The sequence below is a fragment of the Pholis gunnellus genome (assembly GCF_910591455.1).
Source record: "Pholis gunnellus genome assembly, chromosome: 12".
Classification (NCBI taxonomy): domain Eukaryota; kingdom Metazoa; phylum Chordata; class Actinopteri; order Perciformes; family Pholidae; genus Pholis; species Pholis gunnellus.
In genome coordinates, this window is record NC_136539.1 from 12,114,421 (window position 1) to 12,137,768 (window position 23,348).

Here is a 23,348-nt window from a genome sequence, read left to right on the forward strand (position 1 = left end):
GTTATTTCAGCTTGAACTAATTCAAGGAATGACTAGTGGGCTTTTTTCATCACTCTAGGGTCTGTGTTTTATGCTGTGAAAAGCAATCTGCCCTCATTATTTCTTAATAAAAATATTGTCTCTATTTAATGTAGTGTATTACTCAGTCATTTTACCAATGATAGTTCTCGCCTTTTTGCACCAGCATATTCTCAGTTCAAACCTTTTACACAAATATGAGTGTATTATGCTTCTGTCAACATTATCAATGTGTAACAAAATAGTTTCATCATTTATAAATCCTTTAACATTCGAGGATGTAATAAAATAAAAGTTTGATGTGTTTGCCATTGCCTTGTTTGCATGTTTCGACTGTAACACAGCATCTGCAGTAAGAGCTGAATGGTACATAAGACCTAACCCATGCTGGTAGGCTCATGTGTATTATACCAACAACAAACACATCACCAAAGTGAGCATCACAAAACAGTGGAATTACAGTTCAAGGCAAAACATGTGATGATGTACACAAACCAAGTTTTGCCTCTCGTGGGTGTGTTTCCTGTGGGGCCCCAGTTTGTGTTCAGGAGCCGTTGGATATTATTTTTCTCTGGATAGAGGCTCAACTTCAAGGCAAGCATGAGTTACAGGACTGTGGTGATGTACATGGAGATCGGCTGCTTTGTTGTCTGTGTATCAGGATGGATCCTGGTGTGCTCCACAATGCCCACAGAGATCTGGACATGGTCTGAGGTAGGCAGCATAGTGTTGACCACCTCAAACTACTTCTCCAACCTGTGGAAGGATTGTATATCCGATTCAACTGGAGTATCTGACTGCAAGGGAATTCCATCAATGCTTGCTCTGAACTGTAAGTAAATGTGTTTCAGCACAAGGCATGATGATGAATAAAAACAAGATCCTTAGTATTTTTTACTACACCTTCTAATGTATGCTGTGTATTATTACTTTGCTGTTCTTCGGCAGGGGACATTCACATGTGCCGTGCTCTCATCATCATCGCTATTATCCTGGCTTTCTTTGGATCAGTTCTGGTCTTAGTGGGAATGAAGTGCACTAAGATTGGTGGATCAGAGATTGTTAATGCAAGAGTAACCTTTGCTGGGGGCATGAACTACCTTATTGGAGGTAAGACATTACACAGACTTATTTGAAATAAGTCACATACACTATAAAATTCATGTTAACATCAATATGTTGTTATTATTTTAGGGTTGTGTTCTATGATCGCTTTCTCCTACTATGGAAACAAAATTAGAGCAGAATTTCAAGACCCTAACTTCAAACCTCAAAAGTACGTATAATTTTCAAGTGACATGGATAAAATATACAACAAACTCCTCTTATATCATGCATCAACATTTACCAGATTACTCTATCAAGGAAGAATTGTACATTTATGTATTATTCTTGTTTTTATTGCCAGATTTGAAATAGGGGTTGGCGTCTTTATCGGCTGGGGAGGCTCCACCTTACTTGTTGTTGGAGGCCTTATTTACAGTATCTTTGCAGGGAGGGAAGGGTGCCAGTCAAGGTAATGTTCTGCCACTGTCACTGATATTTTTTTCCAGTATTTCTATTATCTACAGAAAAGTAACCACCCATTTCTTGACTTTGAACCTCACAGCTCAAAAAGATACCCCGACTATCAGTTCCCCGATGCCTACACGGTTGTTCCGACAAATAAAAGCATTGTTTCTGTAGCTCGCACAGTGACTAGTGAGAGCAGAAAATCAGGGACCGCCAGTGGCAGCAGAGACAGCAGCGTCTCTGGAATCACCACAACTACCAAGACGACAGCTACAGATGCATATGTGTGACCGCTTTTCAATATTCTGTGTCTCTGTCCCTTGTCCATGAAATATATGTGTGGCTTTATTTCCATGATCATTTAATATTAAAATCCATATTTGAGCTTTAATATCCTAGTTAGAAATGGCCTTTTTCCACAGCAGACATATTAACTTGTCATAGAAGGAAAAGCATTGGATCTGGGCTATTGAAGTCCCAAAACATGTGTAATTATTTAGATTTTTTGCTGTTGTTGTTGTTGTTACCACTAATAATTAGTTAAAAGAAATGTAGATAATAATTACTTTATCTATGTATAAATAGAACTATATGTATGAAACATGCACACAGATGTAACTACTGTAATAATGCTTGGACTTTATGTTGACTGTAATGTCGCTTTACGGAATTTTTTTCTAAATGGACCTCGTAGAATTTTGACGGGTACCATTTTGCATAAAGAGTCATTTTACATTTATTTTAACAACACGTTTCTGTACTTTTACTTAAAGGGCCTGTGTGTAGGATTTGGCGGCATCTAGTGGTGAGGATGCATATTGCGACACAAGTTAAACTTGTTCTCCCAAGTGTTTAGGTGAACTACATGGCAGTCAATGCAAAAAAGTGAATGACCCTCTTTAGAGCCAGCGTTTCTCCGTTCTGGGCTCCTGGAGAAACATGGTGGTGCAACACTGTGAAGAGGACCCGCTCCATATGTAGATATTAACGGCTAATTCTAAGGTAACACAAACACAATGAATCTTATTTTCAGGTGATTACAAACAAGGGAAAACGTAGTAATATCATATTCCATTCCTGTAAATATATCCCCCTGAATGGTACACTCTGGCCTTTTAAGTACAATTTTGAATGTAGGACTTTTACTTGTAAAATGTATGTTAATGAGTGCGTTTACAGTAAAATTGCTCATTCATCTGAATATTTCCACCATTGCTGAATATCTGCTCCCTAATTTACCGATCTCATGAGAACCATATGTCCCAGTATACTATTTACCACCAACTCAGTTGCGTAGCATTAATAAAATATATTGTATCTTGAAAGTATCTTGTATTTTGTATATAAACTTGACACCAGAATCATATCTTTTACACAGTATTTTGTGATAAATGTAATGTGACAAGAGGATTTTAATATTCTTTCCAACACTTATTCTCACGCATACAAGAACTGTTTTTTTTTCTCTCAAGAAATCTGGTGTGCCCAGATGTGCCAGTGTCTAAATCTTAAACTGCCATGCCCAGCATAATCATAAACAATGTATGAGTAGCAGGGCTTTCTATATGCACCGGCTGCCAACCAAATAGTGGACTACTCATTTAAGTCCAGCCTGCTTTATTCTATAATTCATGTTATAACCACTGGCCTCTGCTTCAAAACAATGTGCATGATGATAGAGGAAATCTGTCTGTATCAGCCCCCTCCAACCTCTACAGCTTTACTATAGCGTAGGAAAACAACAAATAATTCAGCTTTAACTGGAATAGTGGCACTAGTATGCCAGAGGCCCTCACATTTGAGGTTTTACCTGTAAGTTTTACGGCCCAAATTGTTCCCCACCACTAGCTCACTTTGTTCTTGCACACTTTATGTCCCACAGGCCAGCATAAATTAACATATTGGGGTACATGGTTGTTTTCTGAGGACCAGCACCTTGTTCCCCTCAAAGCCATTGGACCCCACACCGTGTGGTTCCCCAAAATATAGAAAAACAAATCCACACACACACACACACACACACACACACACAGACACACACAGACACGACGATGACAGGTCTTGTGCTGCCGTGGCTCCTCTCTGTTGAACCAACGGAGGTGGGCGGTGGTTTCTGAACAATCCAGCCAATCACAGTCACACACGACCGGGCCGCTGGAGTACGCTGGTCCGCTGTGACTGGGGAAAGAGGAGCAATGCTGGATAAATAGCGGTGAACACATGGGACTGTTGAGAATTAAGCGAAACATTAGTAAAGAATAACACCGGGCTGAAGTGAGTGAGACAACGTGAGATTGGACCTGTCTGATGCAAGTCGAACCATGGTTTCCATCGACCATGTCGCTCACAGATTGCTGACTTACATCCCATATGTTCTTGTTTTGATTGACATGAGATATGAAGGTAAGAAGCCGACTATACTTAACTTGGCAAGCGTTGGCGATAGCAAGCTAATTAACGTCACCATTAAACCACCGTTGAAGTTTGAGTACGATTCAGACAGCCTGCTTGTAGTTTGATGGCTAACGTCAACGGTTACGTTAGTTAGCTTAGTTGATGACAGTTGGCTAACGTTAAGCTGGCTATAATCACTAATGTAACTTATATCGTTGGTATCTCATTAGTGAAAGTTACTATAGCGAGTTATAGTTTGGGCTACACGTGTACTGCCACTTTGGTAACGTTAGCTTCGCGTAAGCTTCACCAACCTAACTTTAAATATCAATCGTTAGCGTTATATGACAGCTAGCGTTAGCTAACCTATGCCAAAGTACTCTCTCTCTTATTGTTACTGACATGCTGCCTCCTGTCACTGCCTCCTGTCATTGTCAACAGTTAACTAATTAATGGGAATACGTCTAGAGAGGAGTACTGTAACGTAATGGTGCTACTAGTACTAGTTTATTAACGTTAACGTTGTTTGTTTCAGGAGTGAAATGTGGCCGGGATGGGAGTGTGGACAGTCATTTGGAGATGGGGAAGAAACTGCTCGCTGCTGGCCAGCTAGCTGATGCTCTCTCTCATTTCCATGCTGCTGTGGGTAAGTGCTGCAGGCTGAGGTTTAAAAAAATAAAAATGTTTTACCTTAGTTTTTACTTTAAGAGATTCAATTCGAAACCTGTATATTTATGTTTACTGTGTCCTTGTGTCAGATGGAGATCCCAAGAACTACATGTCCTACTACAGGAGAGCTACAGTGTTTCTAGCAATGGGGAAGTCAAAGTCTGCACTGCCAGATTTAAGCAGAGTTATTGAACTCAAACCAGACTTCACATCTGTGAGTTTCTTTTACATCGGTCTGAATCATTTTTTTGCACCCGGTTGTATGTCCTACTGCACAGAATTATGTGAGAAGCTCACATCAACAAATAATAATAGAACAAAACCCGGTTTATTTGTCGATAACGATACCTGTGCAAACATTTAAATCAGCCCCGGGCACAGCTGGTCAACCAACCGGTTGGTGATGCCATCTGTGTCAGTGAGTCTACAGAATATTTGTAATCTCTCTCTCTCTCTCTCTTTACAGGCACGCCTCCAGAGAGGAAATCTCCTTCTGAAGCAGGGGGGACTAGATGAAGCAGAGAGTGACTATAAGAAGGTGGTAAGTATTGGAATAGCCACCTACAGACTTAAGAAATCACTTATTTTGTTCGAGAAGCAGAGATCACCAGGAGGTGTCAGTGTTGATCTGTAAGCCTGGTATTACAGTTTAAAAACAGATACTCACGGCCACATAAGACCTTAGAGAACAGGGACACCCTGCACCCATAAGCCATCGTGAAAGATGTAGATGATAATGAAATTGGCAGGGAACCTTAAGGGATCGTTTTAAGGTAGCTTGCTAATGCATTTTCCATTAGAATTACTGTTTTACTGAGACACTGCCAGAAGACACGAATGCCCGTGTTGTATCTGCTATTAGTCCTTAGATTCCATTTAAGCTGCTCGACTCTCAGGGGAGGCAGTTCTTCTTTTTATATGGGGATTGCATGTGAATCATCATGCGGCGGGCCTGCAGCCTCATTAACCTGAAAACCACAAAAAACGAGTAAACTTTTGATGAGCTTTATTCTATTTAGGCTGACGCTCAGTGGTTATCAGACTGTAATCTAAAGCCTCAGGTTGAAAGAGTTATCAACGTGTTCAGGCTGCTAAACTGTATGATTTGTAGTTTTTAAATACTAAAAGTGAAACGGTCACTTTCTGAGTGTCTATCTGAGCGTGTGCAGTTTTACGAGGGCAACGTTTTGCGGGTATAAAGTTGAAGGATCTGGCCAGAGGTGCGTGCTGTCCTGCTGCTTCAGCGGTCCACCACGTTGTATAAGTGTTGCTCTTCAGAAATGTAAGAACTCATGTTGGAATGGATACTATTCTCTGCTTTAATCACGACCATAAGCATGCCATCTAATGTGGTGCCTCACAATGTTCCAGCTGAAATCCAACCCCAGCGACAAAGACGAGAGGGAAGCCCAGAGTCAGCTGACGAAGGCGGATGAAATTCAGCGACTGGTGGCTCAGGCGCGCAGCAGCTTCAGCAGCCAGGATTATGTGACAGCTGCTGCCCAGCTGGACACTATCATTGAGGTAAGAAATCTACCTCCTCAGCATTGCGAGCATGACATTGTCCATGTTAATCACCGCAGAGTTGACGGAGCGTTCGTATAATTTCTAGTGCTGCCGTTTGTGTAAGAGGTATATTTTCTGCCGGTTCCAGACTTGCGTTTGGGACGTGGCCTCTCGTGAGATGCGAGCAGAGTGCTTTATTGTAATGGGAGAGATGGGGAAAGCCATTAGTGACCTGAAAGCTGCATCCAAGTTAAAGAATGACAATACCCAGGCTTTCTACAAACTCAGCACCATCTACTATAATCTCGGAGACCACGAGATGTCCCTCAGGTAAGACTTCGCTTGCAGACGTACATCAGGTAAGATGTCGAATCGTCCTGTTCTGACCGTCCACCTCGTCTCGTGTGATCTGCAGTGAGGTTCGCGAGTGCCTGAAGCTTGATCCGGATCACAAGCAGTGTTACAGCCATTACAAGCAGGTCAAGAAGCTCAACAAACAGATCCGGTCCGCAGAGGAACTCATCCAAGAGCAGAGGTGTGTGTGTGTGTGTTCAGGCAATTCTCTCCTCCAAGCACTCTGACTTTCTGATCTCATAAACTGGCACGCAAAACGCATCCTAATTTGAATGGATTATACTTGACACACACACAAGATATCGTACTCTCAAGATTAAACAAAGCAAGTAGCAGGGCGGCATGTCTGTGGGCGCAATGATCCATATTGCTATCGGCCGTATTGACTGTTCCCTCTGCTCTAGGTACGAAGACGCAGTGAGCAAATACGAGGCGGTGATGAAGACCGAGCCCAATGTGCACCAGATCGCTCTCCTTGCCAAGGAGCGCATGTGCCATGCGTTAGCTCATGTAAGCCCCCTCACTGCTACCATGGGATGCAATAACTCACTCTTTGACCTGCAATGCATCTAATTGTTTATTATGTGTGTGTGTGTGTGAGCAGGGCCAGCAGGCTAGCAGAGCTGTGTCGGTGTGTGGCGAAGTCCTCCGGTCTGATCCGGAGAACGTGAACGTGCTGAAGGACAGAGCGGAGGCTTATGTCCAAGAGGAACAGTATGAGGAAGGTGAGCCTGTCAGGTGTAGCTGTAGGTTGTTAAGATCTATTTATATTTTCATTTCATTTTCCACACTCTGAGCCTGGATCACACTAAAATGCTGTTGAGCGGGTCTACCAACCTCCACTTGGAATTAATTAACTTCAGTTGAGAAAGTCCATTTTAGTTCGGAGTACTAAATCAACTGGTGGGTGTATGTTGTAATAATATTAACTCTATTGCTGTACACTGGTGTCACACACACACACACACACACACACACACACAGGGGGTCCTTGTAACATGAAAGAAAAAATACACAGTGAAAGTAAAATATGAATGAAATATCATATAAGCATCTTACCATCTGATTTTGTTTGTTGGAATGTGTTTATGTCTACTGGAAAAGTAAAAATATACAGATTTAATGTTCAATGCTGTCAGGCAGCATAAAGAACAGTGATGCTCTCATCCAATCCCATTTAGCCTCATTTAACACAATGTTTCTCTTCATCACCAAGCCCACTCTGAGTTTAACTAAATAGAATAAATGTAGATAAATACAGCCGTGTCCACATCTAATTGTGTTAAAGCGTATAATCACTATGTTTAAAGCATAAAAAAAGACAAACGGCATGTGTTAGAACATGTATCCATACAGTATAATTAGAATGTTTAGAAGTATAACCTGCAAAATGCTGCGCTGCACTGCTGGCTGAAATTATGCAGAATTACTTGTTAATCAAGCCTGAAGCCATTCTTCAGTGGCAGTGCCAACACACACACACACACACACACACACCGAGAAACACACACACAGCACTTACTATCTCCATAGAGCCTTCACTAGCAGAGGAGGAATTAGGCTGAAACAGCGCTCTCTCCTCTCTGTTGTCAAATTGTAGAACGTCCAGTCACAGATGGTGAAATCCTCCGGTATAGTTCTTGTCTCAGCCATCGTTCTACCCGTCGCCTGATGTTCTGCAAGCAGCCCATCGGTGTTTTTGTGAAAATCTCTTTCTATATTTTATGTTCATCTATCTTAAAATGTATGTTAATCCATCCCACACAGCTCAGGGCCAATTCAATGTCCCATCCTGGTTCCTATAGAATCATTTTCATATACATTATACCCGGACGCATCATTTTAATGGTAATTTAGCAGGTAAAGGAGAGCAGCCATTTTTACACTGCTCAATCGGTGGGGTCTCCCCTGGGGACCCGATGTGGGAGTGACTGAGGGCCCCTCAGGCTTTAAGAGGAATAAAATAAGTTTAGGATTGATATCGGTAGACACTCAAAGTTGTGGAAACATGGTGGAGGCCTGGCCAGTCTTTTCATTCTCTATCTTCTCAATTTTCATAAAAATTTGAACTGTTTCCATCGCGTCAGGCTCCAATAATCCTATTGATTTGTATTACATCAGCTAAACATTTTTATCTAATACCCGAGCCTTCCATATGGCTGAACAGGCAGTTCATCCGACAAAAAGAGATGCTGTCATGCAGTACATGGGAGATCCTAGTAAGAATTGGGCATTATTTGTTTATTGCCACAAGTGCACATTCCCAAACAAAATGTCAGTATTTTTTTTGGGACAGTTTTTCCTTTTTATTTTGATATTATGTAGATTATCTAAGCAACAAACTGCCTTAAATTCATCCATAATGTTCCAGTTAACCGCATGGTTTATAACTCAAAAATATGGTTGCTTTTATTTAAAATAAGAGGATCAAACAACATGTCATATTTAAAAAAAACGGTCAGCAGCGTAGTAATACCGTACTGAGCTGTATATGTTGTGGTCAACATGGCATGAACACATCAGCCGTACCTGATACGAGCTGTTAAACTGTCACACTCTCCGGGGGTTAAATCGGCCCCAGTGCGCCGCCTCACAGGGTAAACAAGCCTCAGAGCACACAAACAGCCTGGAGCGGCCGCAACACCATCTGAAGGTGATGGGGAATAAAATGGCTTCTTTAGTAGCATGAGATCAAGCATGTTCAGAGATGGGATCGCTAAGGACACCGGTCAAACACTTTTTATCTTGGTCATAAATAATGTTTGTAATAAACTTGGTAATACCAATGATTCTGGCAATGTTTTATAAATGTCCGAACTATTTTCAATCTGGGCTTTTTCTGTACATGTTTTTTGATCATGACTGTTGATTTTGTTTATAATGACATCACTAACTTTACTACTACTGATGATCTTTTAAAATATGATATTCAGAGCATTAATATTGCAGCAAACAACTACTTGCGATGTAAAGAAACACTGGAGTAAACACTGGTTGCGTGGTTCATCGTCTAGTTGGAGGCTCGGACACGTGACCTTACCGTGTGCCTTGCTCAAAGACACTTCAGCAGGGTGGCTGCTTTCCACTACGAGGCCTTGAGGTCCTGTGTTTCCCTCTACTGCCTTTTAAATACTGTACTTCACTTCCTATAGGCTGCTTTGGATGACTAAGCGATACTGATTTTTTTTTTTTTATTTTCCAGCTGTTCAGGACTATGAGACGGCGGCGCAACACAGTGAGAACGACCGTGAGATAAAAGAAGGCCTGGAGAGAGCTCAGCGACTCCTCAAACAGTCTCTCAAGAGGGATTATTATAAGATCCTGGGAGTGAAGAGGTGGGCACTGATCGCTGGAGTTGTTTTATTTACTTCTGTTTTGTAGGAGTATTTTAGAGGGGAAGTATTGGGGTACTTTTTAATTTTATTATAAATGGTTTACTTTACAAGACTGCATTAGAAAGCTTTTTGTCTTTTGTTTACCTTTTGTCGCAGAACTGCCCAGAAAAAGGAGATCATCAAAGCCTACAGGAACCTGGCCAAACGGTGGCACCCGGACAACTTCCAGGATCCAGAGGAGAAGAAGAAGGCCGAGAAGAAGTTCATAGACATCGCTCAGGCTAAAGAGGTTCTCACCGACCCGGGTAAGACGTTTTCCGGTTGTTACTGTCGGTCTCTCAGAAAATGCCAGGCCTCTGAGGGGCTGCTGAGAACAGCTCACTGCTTTAAGGATAAATCAGTCATTATGCAAGGTCCCTTAAGCCCCAACTTCACTGTCCCATATTTACCCCAACTCATGTTCATTTCCTAATTGGACTAATATAACGTTTTGGGATTGATATCTAGTTCAAAAGCTATCCTTAAATATATAAGCTGCTCTTTACTGACGTGTGATATCTTTCTTAGAGATGAGAACCAAGTTCGACCAAGGGGAGGATCCCATGGATCCGGAGAGCCAGCAGGGTCGACAGCATCATCAGCACTTCCACCAGGGCTATCAGGGTTTCAACCCGTTTGGCTCCGGACCCTTCAACTTTAAATTCAACTACAACTGAGGAAGCTCATGTTCAGCACAGCTGGAGCACACTGTGTATCTTCCTCCCTATTTTAAAAGGGAGATCGCTGGCATGAGGAATGTCTCGCAAATTGTGACTTTAATTCAGTGACCTTAATTAAATATGCATCTTTGTTGTTGAAGAATACAACTTTTGAGTTCCGTTCAGGGGAAGGTCTGTTGCTATGCTAACAAATATGTGCCATGTGTGGAGCAGCTTTTAGCAGTCATTCTGACACTTCGCATCCTTTCCAAGTATTGTACTCTACAATTAATATCCATTCGTAAGATTTAATTTGTACATAGGTACAGTACTATTTTTATATGAATGGAGTTTATTGAAATGTAAATAAAGACCTATTTATGTACCTTTTTTAAATGAAAGTGAGGGGACCGAGTATTGCTGTATGGAGCGGTTGGAGGGTGACTTTGCTACACTTTTAGAAATGCTAAATCTTCATTATTACATCAAACGGTTTATTGTGAGGAACCAATTCCTTCATTGTAGACCTTTCACATCAATCACACAACATTCACTGATTTTGTAATGACTTTTGTGGCAAGATTTATTTTTTATTACCAGACAGTAATACAAACATTTGACACAGTGAAAGATGGGCGTCCTGAGGTCAGTACCCTTTTTTTTTTTTGTAACTTAAGACGGGAATAAAAACTACAGCTGGCCTCGGTTGAGCAGCAAAACCTGTTATTCCTGAGACAAAACAACACTGGTTCATTGTGGAATATGAATATAGAAAAATCAAAAGACGTAATACAATGAAGCTGAATGTATGCAAGATGTAAACATACTGTAATAAGTTAAAATCCATAAACCATGACCTTTAGTGTGCAAATGAAGATTCTTTGATCCACTTAATAACAAAGTCATCTAACATGTAGCGTCACATGACTTTGTAGAGACAAGATGATTTGCTGAGTGCTCCTTAGTGCTCCTTAGTTACAGATGGACGGTTTCTGTTCAGGGGCTGGTTCACAAACCGTAACTTGTCTGTTCTAAGGGACAGCAGGGAAATTATTGGAGCGGGGACTTATTTATTGAGCTAAACCTTCTACTTGACTTAAAAAAAAATAAATGCAATCCCCCCCCCCCAAGATATATAAAAAAGCTACTACATAAATCATTTTGTGGCCGGTCTGGGACTGCTAAAGGACTCGAGAATGACTACATATAAGATTCATTAGCCTGTATGAGATCAAATATCTGATATGTGTGTTGGAAGAAGGAGCAATATTCTTCACTAGTATAGGGGGGGGGGGGGGAGGGGGGGGGGGGGGGGGGGGGCAGTCATCTACCACATCACAGAGGATCAGAACCTTGGACAGTGATCATCAAAGTGTACAGAATGTTATTAAAAACCCTCGTGTAAAGCAAGAGGCTGCTGAGCTAAACTGATATTCTTCAAACTTTTATAACTATTTCTACGACAGCCTCGCGCTCCCAATAGTAAAACTTTGTATTCATTACATTTGATGGGGTTGCCTGAGATAACGTGATGTTCCCGAGTAGCAGCGGGAGACTCCCAAGCAATTTTAAATATCAAATATCAAAAAACAAGTTTATCACTGCGTTCAGATGTATTTGTGGACTGAAGGAAACGTGTGTGCAGAACTGATCCTACCGTACCTTTAAGATCTTTTGATGTAAACATTTGATCCCATTTCTGTAAAATAAATGTCACGAGGGAAGGCTGAACTAAAATAGACTTGAAACAAATTGTTCCCGAGACAATCCTTCCTTCAGCAAAAATAAAAATGCCACCCAATAATAGTCATACAGTCCCCAAGGTGAAATGTAACAACTTTGCTGCCTGTTATGAAATTTTAAAACAGACGAGCTTTATGTCTTTGGTTTGGGCATTTTAGTCAACTTCAAATTAAGAGCACCTAAATGCATCAGCTTTTGGAAAGTTTTCCATAATAACAAACATTAAACTTTGAGATTAGATTCTCAGAGATGTGCCTTCACGATTAGATTCTTTGCATACATTATCAGTGCAATAAATTTCAACTATGTATTTTTAAACATACCTAATAAGAGCGCTTTGACTGACCTCACCCCACTATTCTGTGTTCACTTCATTCTCCCGTAACCACAAACTAACCGAGCCCTGATTGTAAGTGCTGATAGCACAAGTTCACAGTTAACACTTACACCACGTGTTCATTTTGTAAGACGTATATCGACTGCAGACGCAGATATGGCATCTCTGAAAATATCCTTCTGAGGCTGGGGATGCAACGCTCCACGGCTATGTTTAGAAGGGTTCGTCTGTCTCCGAGCTTCACAGGAAGGTCCTTCCCTCTGCACAACGATGCTGGCAGCCATTAAAGTTCATCACGTCTGTCCTCTACTGTGCAGAGAATGAGGAGAATGAGCACAGTGGAGAGAGAGATAAACATATGGCCAACAAGAGAAGTGGATTATACAAAAAGGTACATTTTTACTTTTCTGTCTCATAAAATGGGACGTAAATAGTGTTTCTTTAGTGACCTGTTTTATGTTGCGAGGGAGGAGGAGTGTGTTTCTGTGTCGCTGTGTCTTGCTGTTCCTGTTCCTGTTCCTGTCCCAGTAGCTGTTTTATCTCGTTGTCGTATTCAACCCACTCGGGCACGATCCTCGCGGCGGCCGTTAGCTTGGGCTCCTTGGTCTTTGGGTTATTGCACTGCAGCAAAAAAAGAAAAAGAAGCACAGACACAGCACATCATTTGCACCACCAGTGCCACTTTCTCCCAGCAAGTCATATTGTCATTCCCATCACAGTCTGTGGCGAGCATTTTAACCCTAATTTGATTTCTAATTCTGTTAAAAGGACATTAGCCAATGTCTTGTGTCTGAATTACCAAGTGGTGTCCTATACCACGAGGAGACAATAATTCCTATTGCAGTCTGCTGGAGCCCGTCCAGTCGTCTTATGAATTAGTTTAGGAGACTACAGGATTGCTCCACCGTTGTCTTCTAAATGCCAAGTGCCTCATGGACGTTAGTGTTTGGGAATGGGCCTCGGCCTTTTAGTGCTGCAGCAGCTGCACTTCACTATTATAACCAAGAAATCTGCAACCGTGGTGGAAAAAAGTGGTTTGTAAAAACATTTTTCAACACAAAAGATTAAAAAAAAGAAGACAAAAATGATTTTATTATCTAAATAAAAAGGAAAAAAAATGATTTGATGAAGAATTATGTAGCACTTCCAGAGTTAGCTTTGCCAACCACATTGGTGTAGGTCTAGTGGCTCTGGGACTCACCAGGTCTATCGTCTTAGCTGAGACTTTGGAGGTGTCATCACACCACGTCTCACACCACAACCACTCCTGTGGAAGAGACTTGATGGCAACCTGGTGGATCATGTTGTTGGGAAGGTCCTACAAATAGCAGAAAGCAAACGTAAAGGTTCATTATAACAAAGAAGACAGTACAACAGGTGCCTGGAGATCAAACTGCATCATGTAAGAGTTACAGACCTGGTCCAGGTTGGAGAGGCTGTTGGGGTCTTGGCTCAGGGCTTGGTACTGGCCTCGTAATCTGTCTCCAGCTGCAATCTTTCGAAACTTCTTTAAATCTACTACATACAGAGCGCTGGTTGAAATATATGAGGGGGGGGGGGGGGGGGGGAGAAGACATAATAAGCAGGTGTGAGAAAACCATTTCCTAAAAGGGAAAGCCCACAGGAATGCCTTCATAAAAACAAAAAAATAATGACTCAATAAAGAGAAAGACCCCAGGCACACTCCGGTAATTGTATCTGACGTGGCATATTAATAAACCCAACCGCGTAGACTGTGTACTTTCACTTTTTAGATTTAAGTGTGCCAGAGGAGGTTCACTACCGTGCGTTCTCCCTCACTGATGCACATTATACACCCTTTCTGCTTTTGTCCCGCCCCACAGAGCCAAGCAGCACACTGGCATCCAATCAAATCACTGGCATCCAATCAAATCACTGGCATCCAATCAAATCACTGGCATCCAATCAAATCACTGGCAGTGAAGCGTCGAGTTCTGCACTCTCTGTTCAGCACATTGAGGGAGAACTCAGCGCCACACGCTTTCAGACCTATTGCTTGATGCACTACGGCAGATTTACAGTTTACAGGTGTCTGATGCTCAATAAAAATAGCCACAAGAACTGCAACTATAAGTGGTGAGCTCCAATCACCATGGAAACTGGATGAACACCGTACTGTAGTTTATTGCAGCCACAATTTCGTCGTTTTTTTTCCTAATGGTGTGTGTTTAAGTTGATTTCAGCTTGCTCAAAGGAATCTTGGAAATTTCACTTGTCGGACAAATAAAAGAAATGTTCAAATTGGTTCTTATGGAGCCAACTTGTGACGAGTACGGTGAGATTAGTGGTAACTCCGATCATTCTGCTTTGCAAAGGACAGAAACAAGTCATGAGCGTCTACAACTAGACACACTGAGTGAATGACCTCCGAGAAAGAAGGTGGCTGCAGAGGCACAGTGTTCAGAATGGTGATATTTCATATTCTGCATATCTTGCCAGAAGTAGTGTGCTGCTATGTTCCCCTTCACAGTTTTTTAAAGAGGTATACCTGATGTGGTATTTCCTGTGTCCTAGATGCGAGGCCCAGTAGCCGCTTTTCCAGAAGCGATAGCCTTCCATCTCTCTGCGGCTATCACAGAATGGCGTGTAGCCATAAGGAGCGCCCTCCAGGTCGAAATCCCTCAAGTCCTTCAGATCAGCCCGAACTATCTGTGAGAGAGCGGGAACATCGGTAAGCACTGACGCCACTTCATCCGTGCTGTCATCCAATCTTCACACCGTCGCCGGGACCGACATATAGGCGAGTCTCTCACTTTCAGACACACACACACACACACACACACACACACACACACACTTACACACACAGCTCTTAGCTCTGTCGCTTCGATTTGATCCTCACCTGATCGGCGTCCACGAAGATGATCTTGTCCACAGCCAAGGGGAACAGAACATCCAGGAAGAGGATCTTGTACCCCCAGATAACGCGCTGCTTCTCAGTCTGCTGGTGGAGCCACCGGGGCCACTTGTACTGAACCAATTCATACTGAAAGCCATACTTCTCTGCCATGTGAGCGATGGTCTCCTAACCGCACCAAAGGTAACACACCAGGGGTTCATTAAATCAAACACAAGAGCACATGTTGGGCAACTAAACATTACACACTGCTAAATGATGCCCAGTAGACAACAGATGCTGGTTAGTTTGTGTGGCCAACATTGATAGCCAGCTAAGACGTTAAGTTAGTTAGTGAATTCACAATGCAAGGCTAAAGCTAACAGTGGTGTAATATACATAGTGCAAGACATCTGGACTTACTATATAAATAAACGTGTATCCACTAAAGATGTCATTAACATAACTCATGCAAACTGCTTTTCTTTCATTTTGTGCAACTCGATAAGCGTCACAGAGGCCGTGGTGTAGATGATCCTTTATAGAACATTGAACACACACCACTACAAAGGAGGGAACTACCCACAGATACATCCTTTGATTGGTGGAGATGAAGCTCAGAAGAACGGCAGATGAAGTTATTTATGAACAAGCAGATGGAAAACAAGAACGCTTGTATGGAGCCATGGCGAGAGGGGGGTACCTTGAAAGATGGAGAGAGGTAGTTCTTGAGGAACCAGAACTTGACGGGCGTTTTGGTGTGCCGGAGGACGGACAGCATCATTATTCTGAAACGTAGAAAAACAGTGAAGGACCGGGGCTAAAAGGAATGAAAAGTAGGCGTGCTTGTGAGGTGACAGTGAGCTAACCTCAGGAAGCGCTCGTACAGATGACCCGAGGCCACAGAAAATATGTTGAGAACGTCCTCCTTCGCTCTCTCTCCATCCTCCTTCTTGGAGCCACCGCCTGTGATGCTGCGAAGGAGACCATAATACATGAGTCCTGAGAAACACAGTATCGTCCTATAGTATTGTATGTTGTTTCAACAAACCATGCAACATTGTGCAGCAAACTGAGGTGCCCTTATTTAAATGAAACTATGATAACACAAAGACGTGATTTAGACGTGATTTGACAGAAGTTCTCCTGCAGAGAACATAAACATTTATTGTATTAGAGCGGACCATTGTGTGAATAAAGCTACAGCGTGTGCTGGACCGGGAGTAACTGGGGCTGGAAATTGCAGAAAAATGCATTGTCATACAGTATAGTTAACTGTGTTATGAGCTCCTCTCGCCCCCTTTAAACAGCCCCCCACACACACACACACACACACACACACACGCTGATCGTTTGGTAACGGTGCAGAAAGTCCAGAGGAGCTTTTCCTGAGATTAGTATTCTCAGGTGGGACGTGCAGCGTTAGTTAAGGCACAGAAGCACATTCGGTTTATTTTTAATTCATATTCAGTACTGTACTAGTAACATATAAAGGTTAAAGAAAAATATAGTGGATGATGTGGTGATGTGGTTGCATAGTTTAACCAAAAGATTTATGAATAATCATGACTGGTCTTACACATCCCGCCGCAATTAAAAATGTGACGCTTCAGGCGCCATTTTGCCTGACCCCCTACCACACACTGCTGTTACACACTGCTGTTGGATGAAGATACAGAGAATGGATCCCCCTGAGGGAGTTAAGTTATTAGGAGAGAGAAAAGTTTGAAACTGTCTACAGTGTTTCATGTAACTGAATGAACGGTGTGTGTGTGTGTGTGTGTGCGCGTCTCCAACCCGGTTCATTTGCACTGCATGAACTAGTGAAGAAATCCTAATTTGATACTTCCAGTTCCTCCAATGGGCAAACAAGGAAAACGTCTTAAAGAGGGGGTTGTGTGATTGAGTTGTACGGGAGCATTATTTGGGTGCTTTTCGTTAATTACAGTGACGAAAATAGCACACGACATGGTGTTCTTCTGACACGGTCCAAACACACATCAGCAGACATCTACATCATGCTGGTAATTGTAGAGCCTCTCCGTCTCCTCTCACTTTGGTGTAAGGCGAGCCACGCGAAAGATGGTGCCTATCAAATCAGTTCATTAACTTTCAGAATACATTCATGTCAGTAAGTAAGTAAGACATTTGAAAATACCAACTCGTTTTATGGAAATGGTTTTGTGTTGAGATACAGAAAGTTTAAAGCACACTCTCCACACACTCTCCACTACTGAGCGGTGGCTCGTGATGCGAGGCACATTTAGCGGACAGAAATCAGGACTTGTGCTGGAGGGTTGATGTGTCTGCAGTCAAACTGTGTGTCCTTGTCGGTAACAGACTGCTGATGAGGTGTCTCTCCCACACTCACATCACAACGAAGAAAAAGAGGAGAGAGCGAGAGCGAGAGAGAGAGCGAGAGCGAGAGCGAGAGCGAGAGCGAGAGCGAGAGCGAGAGAGAATACTGTCCGACTCTGTGTGTCCTCTAAAACCAGCTCTGACATGCACATACCAGAGAGACATCCATACAACACAGACTCAATGGCCGCCCACAGACCACCGTAGTCTGTGCTGCAGTGTTGTCCGTCCGTCTGAAAACATTTGGTGAATTTCTCTCTCTCTTCCCAGTTGGCTTTTGGGGAGTCACCATACACACATCTGCAGCGTGTGGGGATGCCGACTGTCTGCCATGGCTAAGCCAGCCGTAGAGTGCCCCCCCCCCCCGATAAGCAGCTTTGGAGGGTCAGGTGAGAGCCTGTTTGGCTGACTCACTCGAGATAATCTGGACCTCTGGAAGGATCCACAAAGCTCTGAGTAAATCCTGAGCAGCGGACAGCACCAACTAGACAGAATTCTACTTCTGTCCCCAAAACAGTCACAAAGCCAGAACAAACCACCAGAATAAACTCTATTAGGAGACAACCTTTGGGGACAGTAGCGATCATGGCATGCAGTCTACAGTGTGAAGTCATAAGAAAACAAACGTTAAGTCACAAAAGTCATAAATGAGTCAGCTCCACTGAGAGCAACTGATGAGACTCTGTGAGATATTGTTGGTTAATATTTAGTAGCCCAAAAAAATGTTGCCAAGAAAGAAGACCCGCTACACTGCATGTAAATCATTTTTAAAAACTCACCCGTTCATTCCTTCCCCATACTGTAACCATCAACACATCTACAAACTCTTAATGCAGACAGCATTAGTTGGATTTAATCTGGAAAAAACATGAGCGGCCAAGGCCCCATCTAACACTCTCCAAGGCCTCATGACTACTAGTGGAGCGCTGCTTCAGCTGAAAACCTAAATAAGTCCCTCAGGTAGTAACACAGCTGCTGAAGCTCTCTCTCACCCTGTGTGGCCCCAGAGTTTCTGATCTCAGCGCAGCATAAAAAAAGACATTAAACCCTCAAAGTTCCCCCGGCTGAAAGTAAAAAAAAAAAAACCTCCCTTCATCTTCCTCCCAGACAAAGAAGAGAGCAAGAGAGAGAATGCTCAAAAGACGAAAGATCACAAAACAAAGGAGCGACTCAGAAAGAAAGAATAGGAAAAACAATCTATTCTCACTCATTATTACTCTACAGAGAGAATAAAAGTCTCTTTAAAAGATGAGAGAATGTGTAACAACTCTGTCACTTAGACTTGCTACTGCACGGATCCACCTCACTAATGCTTTAGAGATCAATGCAGTCCCGTTACAACAAAGGTGCCACATGAAGTACTACTACAATACTACGACAAAGACATCTTTACTTTGTACGCTCACCAGTCATGGTTTACACAACGGATGCTTTACTTTGGCAAAGCCTGCCACTATTATGTTGTGCAAACATTTTTAATATATCATTATGAGTCTACTAACGTGTTCGTCTGAAACCAGCTGCTTTCACTGGATGGTGGGAACGTTACGGTTATACTCTGGAGCATGACAAAGAATATTTGGGCACAGTGTGGCATTTACTGCACGGTTAAAGTCTCTCTCGCTTTTGCAAGTGGCTTCTAAGTCTTGAGATTCATGTACCCTCGTTCTGAAAGGAGGACATAATGGAATCGTGCCGTAATAAAGTTCACTCCTTTCTCCAAATGCAGACAAATCTGAGTACATCTTAGATACATCCATCACCGGCACTCAAGGAGCAGTTATGTTTCTTGAAACCATTCTCTTCAACCGTCTATTTAACCTTCTAATGTTTAAGAGTATTTTCATTACTCAAAAGCGAACATGCCATGGGAAAGATTACATTCAATCATAAATCTATTTCTCCGCCCGTTTATAGCACTTTCAGCTCCGTTTTGGCTCCTCGGTCGTGGCAGAGACGGGTTATAGAGGGGAGCCCAAATGTCGTCCACGCCAACCACGATGTTAGTGAGAATCATGTGAATAAATCAGATCACATCTCCGTAGTTATGGTCTTGAAATAGAATCCGGAGTCCTCTTTGTCTGAGACCGAGACATGACATATATGTATGACCACATAAATAAATGAATGAATCCAAAAAGGAAAACGTGAAAATGTAACATATTTAAACACAGCGCTACATTATTACCACATCCTGTTAGAATATCTCACTGAGCCTAAAGAAAGCATCAAAAACCACTGCATGCTAATGAAGATGAAGATGTTTTAGGTGTTAAACACGGCCTACCTTTTCTCAAAAGTGCTCCAAACACTTCACACAGCAGGCGTTTAGTGAGGAGACAGGATCACACAGTTAGGGAATGTTGGGGAAACACACACACACACACACACACACACACACACACACACAAACACACACATACCTACAGAAGCACATATTTTTTGCAAGACTAGCTCTTACAGCATAATAATGCAGTCTGGATCGAGGGGAGGAATACGATCTCCTGAAACCACAACGTGTAATTGATGAACAGGAAGCACATTCAGCAAACCCACCAATCAATGAGCTCACAGCCGTTACTGCCAGTGAGCTGAGGGAGGGTTTTAAAACCTCCTGAAACCAATCACATTGCGACTGTATGCGAGCGCCGATTACTCACCTTGCTATAGAGTCCCATATGCCTTTGCTTTCACTGTTTTCACTTAAAAGATCCTCGTTCATCTTCTCCGCCTTTTTCTGCACCTACAATGAGGAAGTAGACACAAAACAGTCAGTGATTTCATGATAAACTGTGTACATTTAAACCCAACATCCTCAACTCGTGACCTGCTGAAGAGCATTGAGCTGTACGCTGAACGATGTCCAGTGCTATGAGGAATACAATATAAAAAACTAACTCACTCTGACTTTGATGATTTTACTGTGGAAACTGTTCAGGACAACAAGGACGTCACCGGCATCTGCAGGGGAATCCGTTCCATCATGCCTGAAAAAGTGGATCAAGAGTGTGAAAGTGATTGCTTAAGACTCAAAGAGAGGTACCGATTAGTCTTTATATTAAATCCAGATATAAGACTAAGCCACAGACACTGTGTGGAGCTGGAAGACTAAATAATGTCTTGTTAAGTATCTTTAGAACAAGAAATCAGTCGTAGATTTAATGAAGCCATTTCATTGGCTATGGAGCATCTAAAACCGACTGATGCTGATATTTGCAGGCGAGTTTTTAGATGTTTCAGTGTGACACAGCTGACCATCCCCCTTTAGGCCAATCGCTGCAGTACGTACATTACTGCAAATATCTATATCACCACTTAATTAAACGCTTGTAGGCTACATTATTATATAAGCACTCAACCAATCAGTGTCAGATTTCCGTTTCAATAGCGTACTTGGGTGAAACACAATATTTGTGTGAGTGACTTGAGTTTGGTTCACATGTTTTAGCCATGACAGCAGCGCAGGACGAATACGCCGCATCGGCTCCTTCCGCAGCTGATGGACGGACCACTGACAGACCCTGGGCCAGCTGCCACTGATCACCGTGATTATCATCATCATTAACTATCACCGTACCATTATTTGATCTACTTTGCAGCCACGCTGTATATATACTGGCAGATCTAATGACAAACTGTGTACAATATTGATGGCACAACACTGGCCTTTCACTGGAATTGTTTTAGGACTGATCCGCTCAGTGGAGAATGTCTTTCGGGAGGCAGGATCTGCGGGGTCTCATGGTGAAAACCCCCCGAGACAAACTTCATGGAAGAGATGAGCAATAGGCTGTGATGCACAGCGAGCCATTACGACCCCAGTGCTTACTAAAGGCAAAAAAAAACCCCTGACCTTATCACTGTGATAAATGCTCCCTCCTCATTGGGCCCAAAGTGCCGCTTGTGTTTTCTGCCCCCCTCCCCCCCCTCCTCTGCTGTCCCTGGTGCACACGTAGCCTTTAGGGCTCGTGTTAGAAAAGCACCAGAGATCAATCTGTATCCCTGCTCTGAGAAGAAGAGAGCTGGCCGTCTCATTCATCGCTGTCAGGGCGAGACAGCGCTGGGCTGGAAGAGGGGGAAAAAAAATGCCGGCTCTGGAAACGGAGAGCGCGGGCACTCCCACTAGACTCTGATCGCCCACCTAACCGGAGTAGAGTGCCGCTAACCACAAGAATAATGACACTGCCAAGGTGAAAAATGACATCACCTCTTAGCTTCACCTGGAGGATTGGGGAATAAATCTTACTTGTCTGATATGATTCCAGAGGAACCGAGGGGCTGCATGTGTCCTAAATCTTGTGTGAGGATAGCCAGAGAGGACAATACCTGTGATTGTAGGGACAACTAATACGATGTACTACAGCTGATCATGCACACTCGCATAGATGGTTGGGATTGGAGCCATTATTCAGACTTGTTTGAAAGGGATTGTTATGTTAAGTAGAAATGATTTGATGAGCTCGGAGTTCCTTTGTGAAATAAGGATTTCATTTGTTTTAGATCAAAGTAGGAAGTGCCACAATACATTTTAATTGAAGTATAAGTGCGGAATTAAAAGAATACAAGGCAAGACATTTTTTATTTTGTTTGAAAACGCATCAAAGCAACAAAAAGCACCACACTGTTTCTCTTTGTCCGGGGAAATTAGACAACGCCAACGTACTCTGTCTGGTATACGGAGCCTCTGACACCTACGCCGTCCAAACTCAAACACATTCTGCTGCTGATATGTTGCTGTCTGGGTTGGATGGCATTGCAGGTGACCAGCTGAATCATCCCTCCACTCCGTCTTCTCTTTGAGAGCGCCCCTCTCTCCTCCTACCTGTCTCTCTCTCTCTCTCTCTCTCTCTCTCTCTCCCCTCTGTAGCGAGCAGAACTCCCTGTACTCATCAAAACCTTGAACTGCAACGGTGTCAGCAGCTCTCCATGTTACCATAGTGATGGGTTTCACAGCTACCCGTGTGAAACGGAGAGGTAGCAGAAAACAACCTTCATCCTGAGCTACCGGTGAAACCGTCTAATTAGCATCATTACCTCAAAAAGATATTAAGGAATGAGTTGGGAAACGACAACAATTGCATTAAAAATGGTTTGTAGAACTCACGTGAGAACCTGATAGATCTCCTCCGATCTGCCTTTACGTAATTTTAGGATCCAGGCACCGGGATTGGCTTTCAGCTGGAAATATCCCTGTTGTGGTTGAAACAGAAGGAGTCTGAGTGTTTACTGTGAGCCTTAAATTCACACAACCCTGGCACCAGTGCAAATAAAACACTAGCAGCTCTAGTATTAATGAAGCTGCTGACCAGGTTAGCCATGACGATGGTGTCGTACATGAGCGGGTCCCGACTCATGCCCAGGGTGAACTGCAGTCCCCGGGGAGGCTGGCCCGTTGACAGGTCAAAGCAGTGGCCCTCCAGCAGAAGGTGCTCCAGCTCATACTCTGCGGCCACAACCCCGCTCACCTGGAGGGAAACCACACATTACAGGAGAACACAAAACACAGGGGAGGGATCGCTGGAATGCTCCACCGCCCTAATTAAGAGGGGGGGGGGGGGGGGATGATT

General features: G+C 43.0%; 3 protein-coding genes across 3 annotated transcripts in view; 2 read left to right on the forward strand and 1 right to left on the reverse strand.

Moving 5' to 3' along the window:
* Positions 1-618: 618 nt before the first annotated feature.
* Positions 619-2,754, forward strand: LOC306704167 (claudin-10-like; the record flags this gene model as incomplete). The annotated part of the gene is made up of 5 exons (XM_079170397.1): positions 619-850; positions 967-1,128; positions 1,213-1,294; positions 1,427-1,534; positions 1,628-2,754. The coding sequence occupies 5 exons, from the start codon at positions 619-621 to the stop codon at positions 1,818-1,820; spliced, it is 777 nt and encodes a 258-aa protein (XP_079026523.1). The 3' UTR covers positions 1,821-2,754.
* Positions 2,755-3,711: 957 nt separating this feature from the next.
* dnajc3a (DnaJ (Hsp40) homolog, subfamily C, member 3a) lies at positions 3,712-11,311 on the forward strand. Its single transcript, XM_079170153.1, has 12 exons — positions 3,712-3,933; positions 4,460-4,570; positions 4,683-4,807; positions 5,060-5,134; positions 5,965-6,117; positions 6,248-6,429; positions 6,515-6,634; positions 6,858-6,963; positions 7,058-7,178; positions 9,656-9,788; positions 9,945-10,093; positions 10,356-11,311. Exons 1-12 carry the CDS (start codon positions 3,852-3,854, stop codon positions 10,502-10,504), a joined length of 1,506 nt encoding a protein of 501 aa, XP_079026279.1. The 5' UTR covers positions 3,712-3,851; the 3' UTR covers positions 10,505-11,311.
* Positions 11,114-23,348, reverse strand: part of uggt2 (UDP-glucose glycoprotein glucosyltransferase 2) — a gene marked incomplete at its 5' end in the record, with an annotated part of 29,491 nt that continues 17,256 nt past the window's right edge. The window contains 13 exons of the mRNA XM_079170154.1: positions 11,114-12,872; positions 13,016-13,187; positions 13,768-13,884; positions 13,984-14,098; positions 15,076-15,236; positions 15,430-15,612; positions 16,127-16,211; positions 16,293-16,397; positions 20,069-20,092; positions 20,442-20,524; positions 20,684-20,768; positions 22,886-22,971; positions 23,088-23,246. Of these exons, the coding sequence (XP_079026280.1) occupies positions 12,850-12,872; positions 13,016-13,187; positions 13,768-13,884; positions 13,984-14,098; positions 15,076-15,236; positions 15,430-15,612; positions 16,127-16,211; positions 16,293-16,397; positions 20,069-20,092; positions 20,442-20,524; positions 20,684-20,768; positions 22,886-22,971; positions 23,088-23,246 (1,398 nt within the window). The 3' untranslated portion in view covers positions 11,114-12,849. The remainder of the gene's footprint in view (positions 12,873-13,015; positions 13,188-13,767; positions 13,885-13,983; positions 14,099-15,075; positions 15,237-15,429; positions 15,613-16,126; positions 16,212-16,292; positions 16,398-20,068; positions 20,093-20,441; positions 20,525-20,683; positions 20,769-22,885; positions 22,972-23,087; positions 23,247-23,348) is intronic.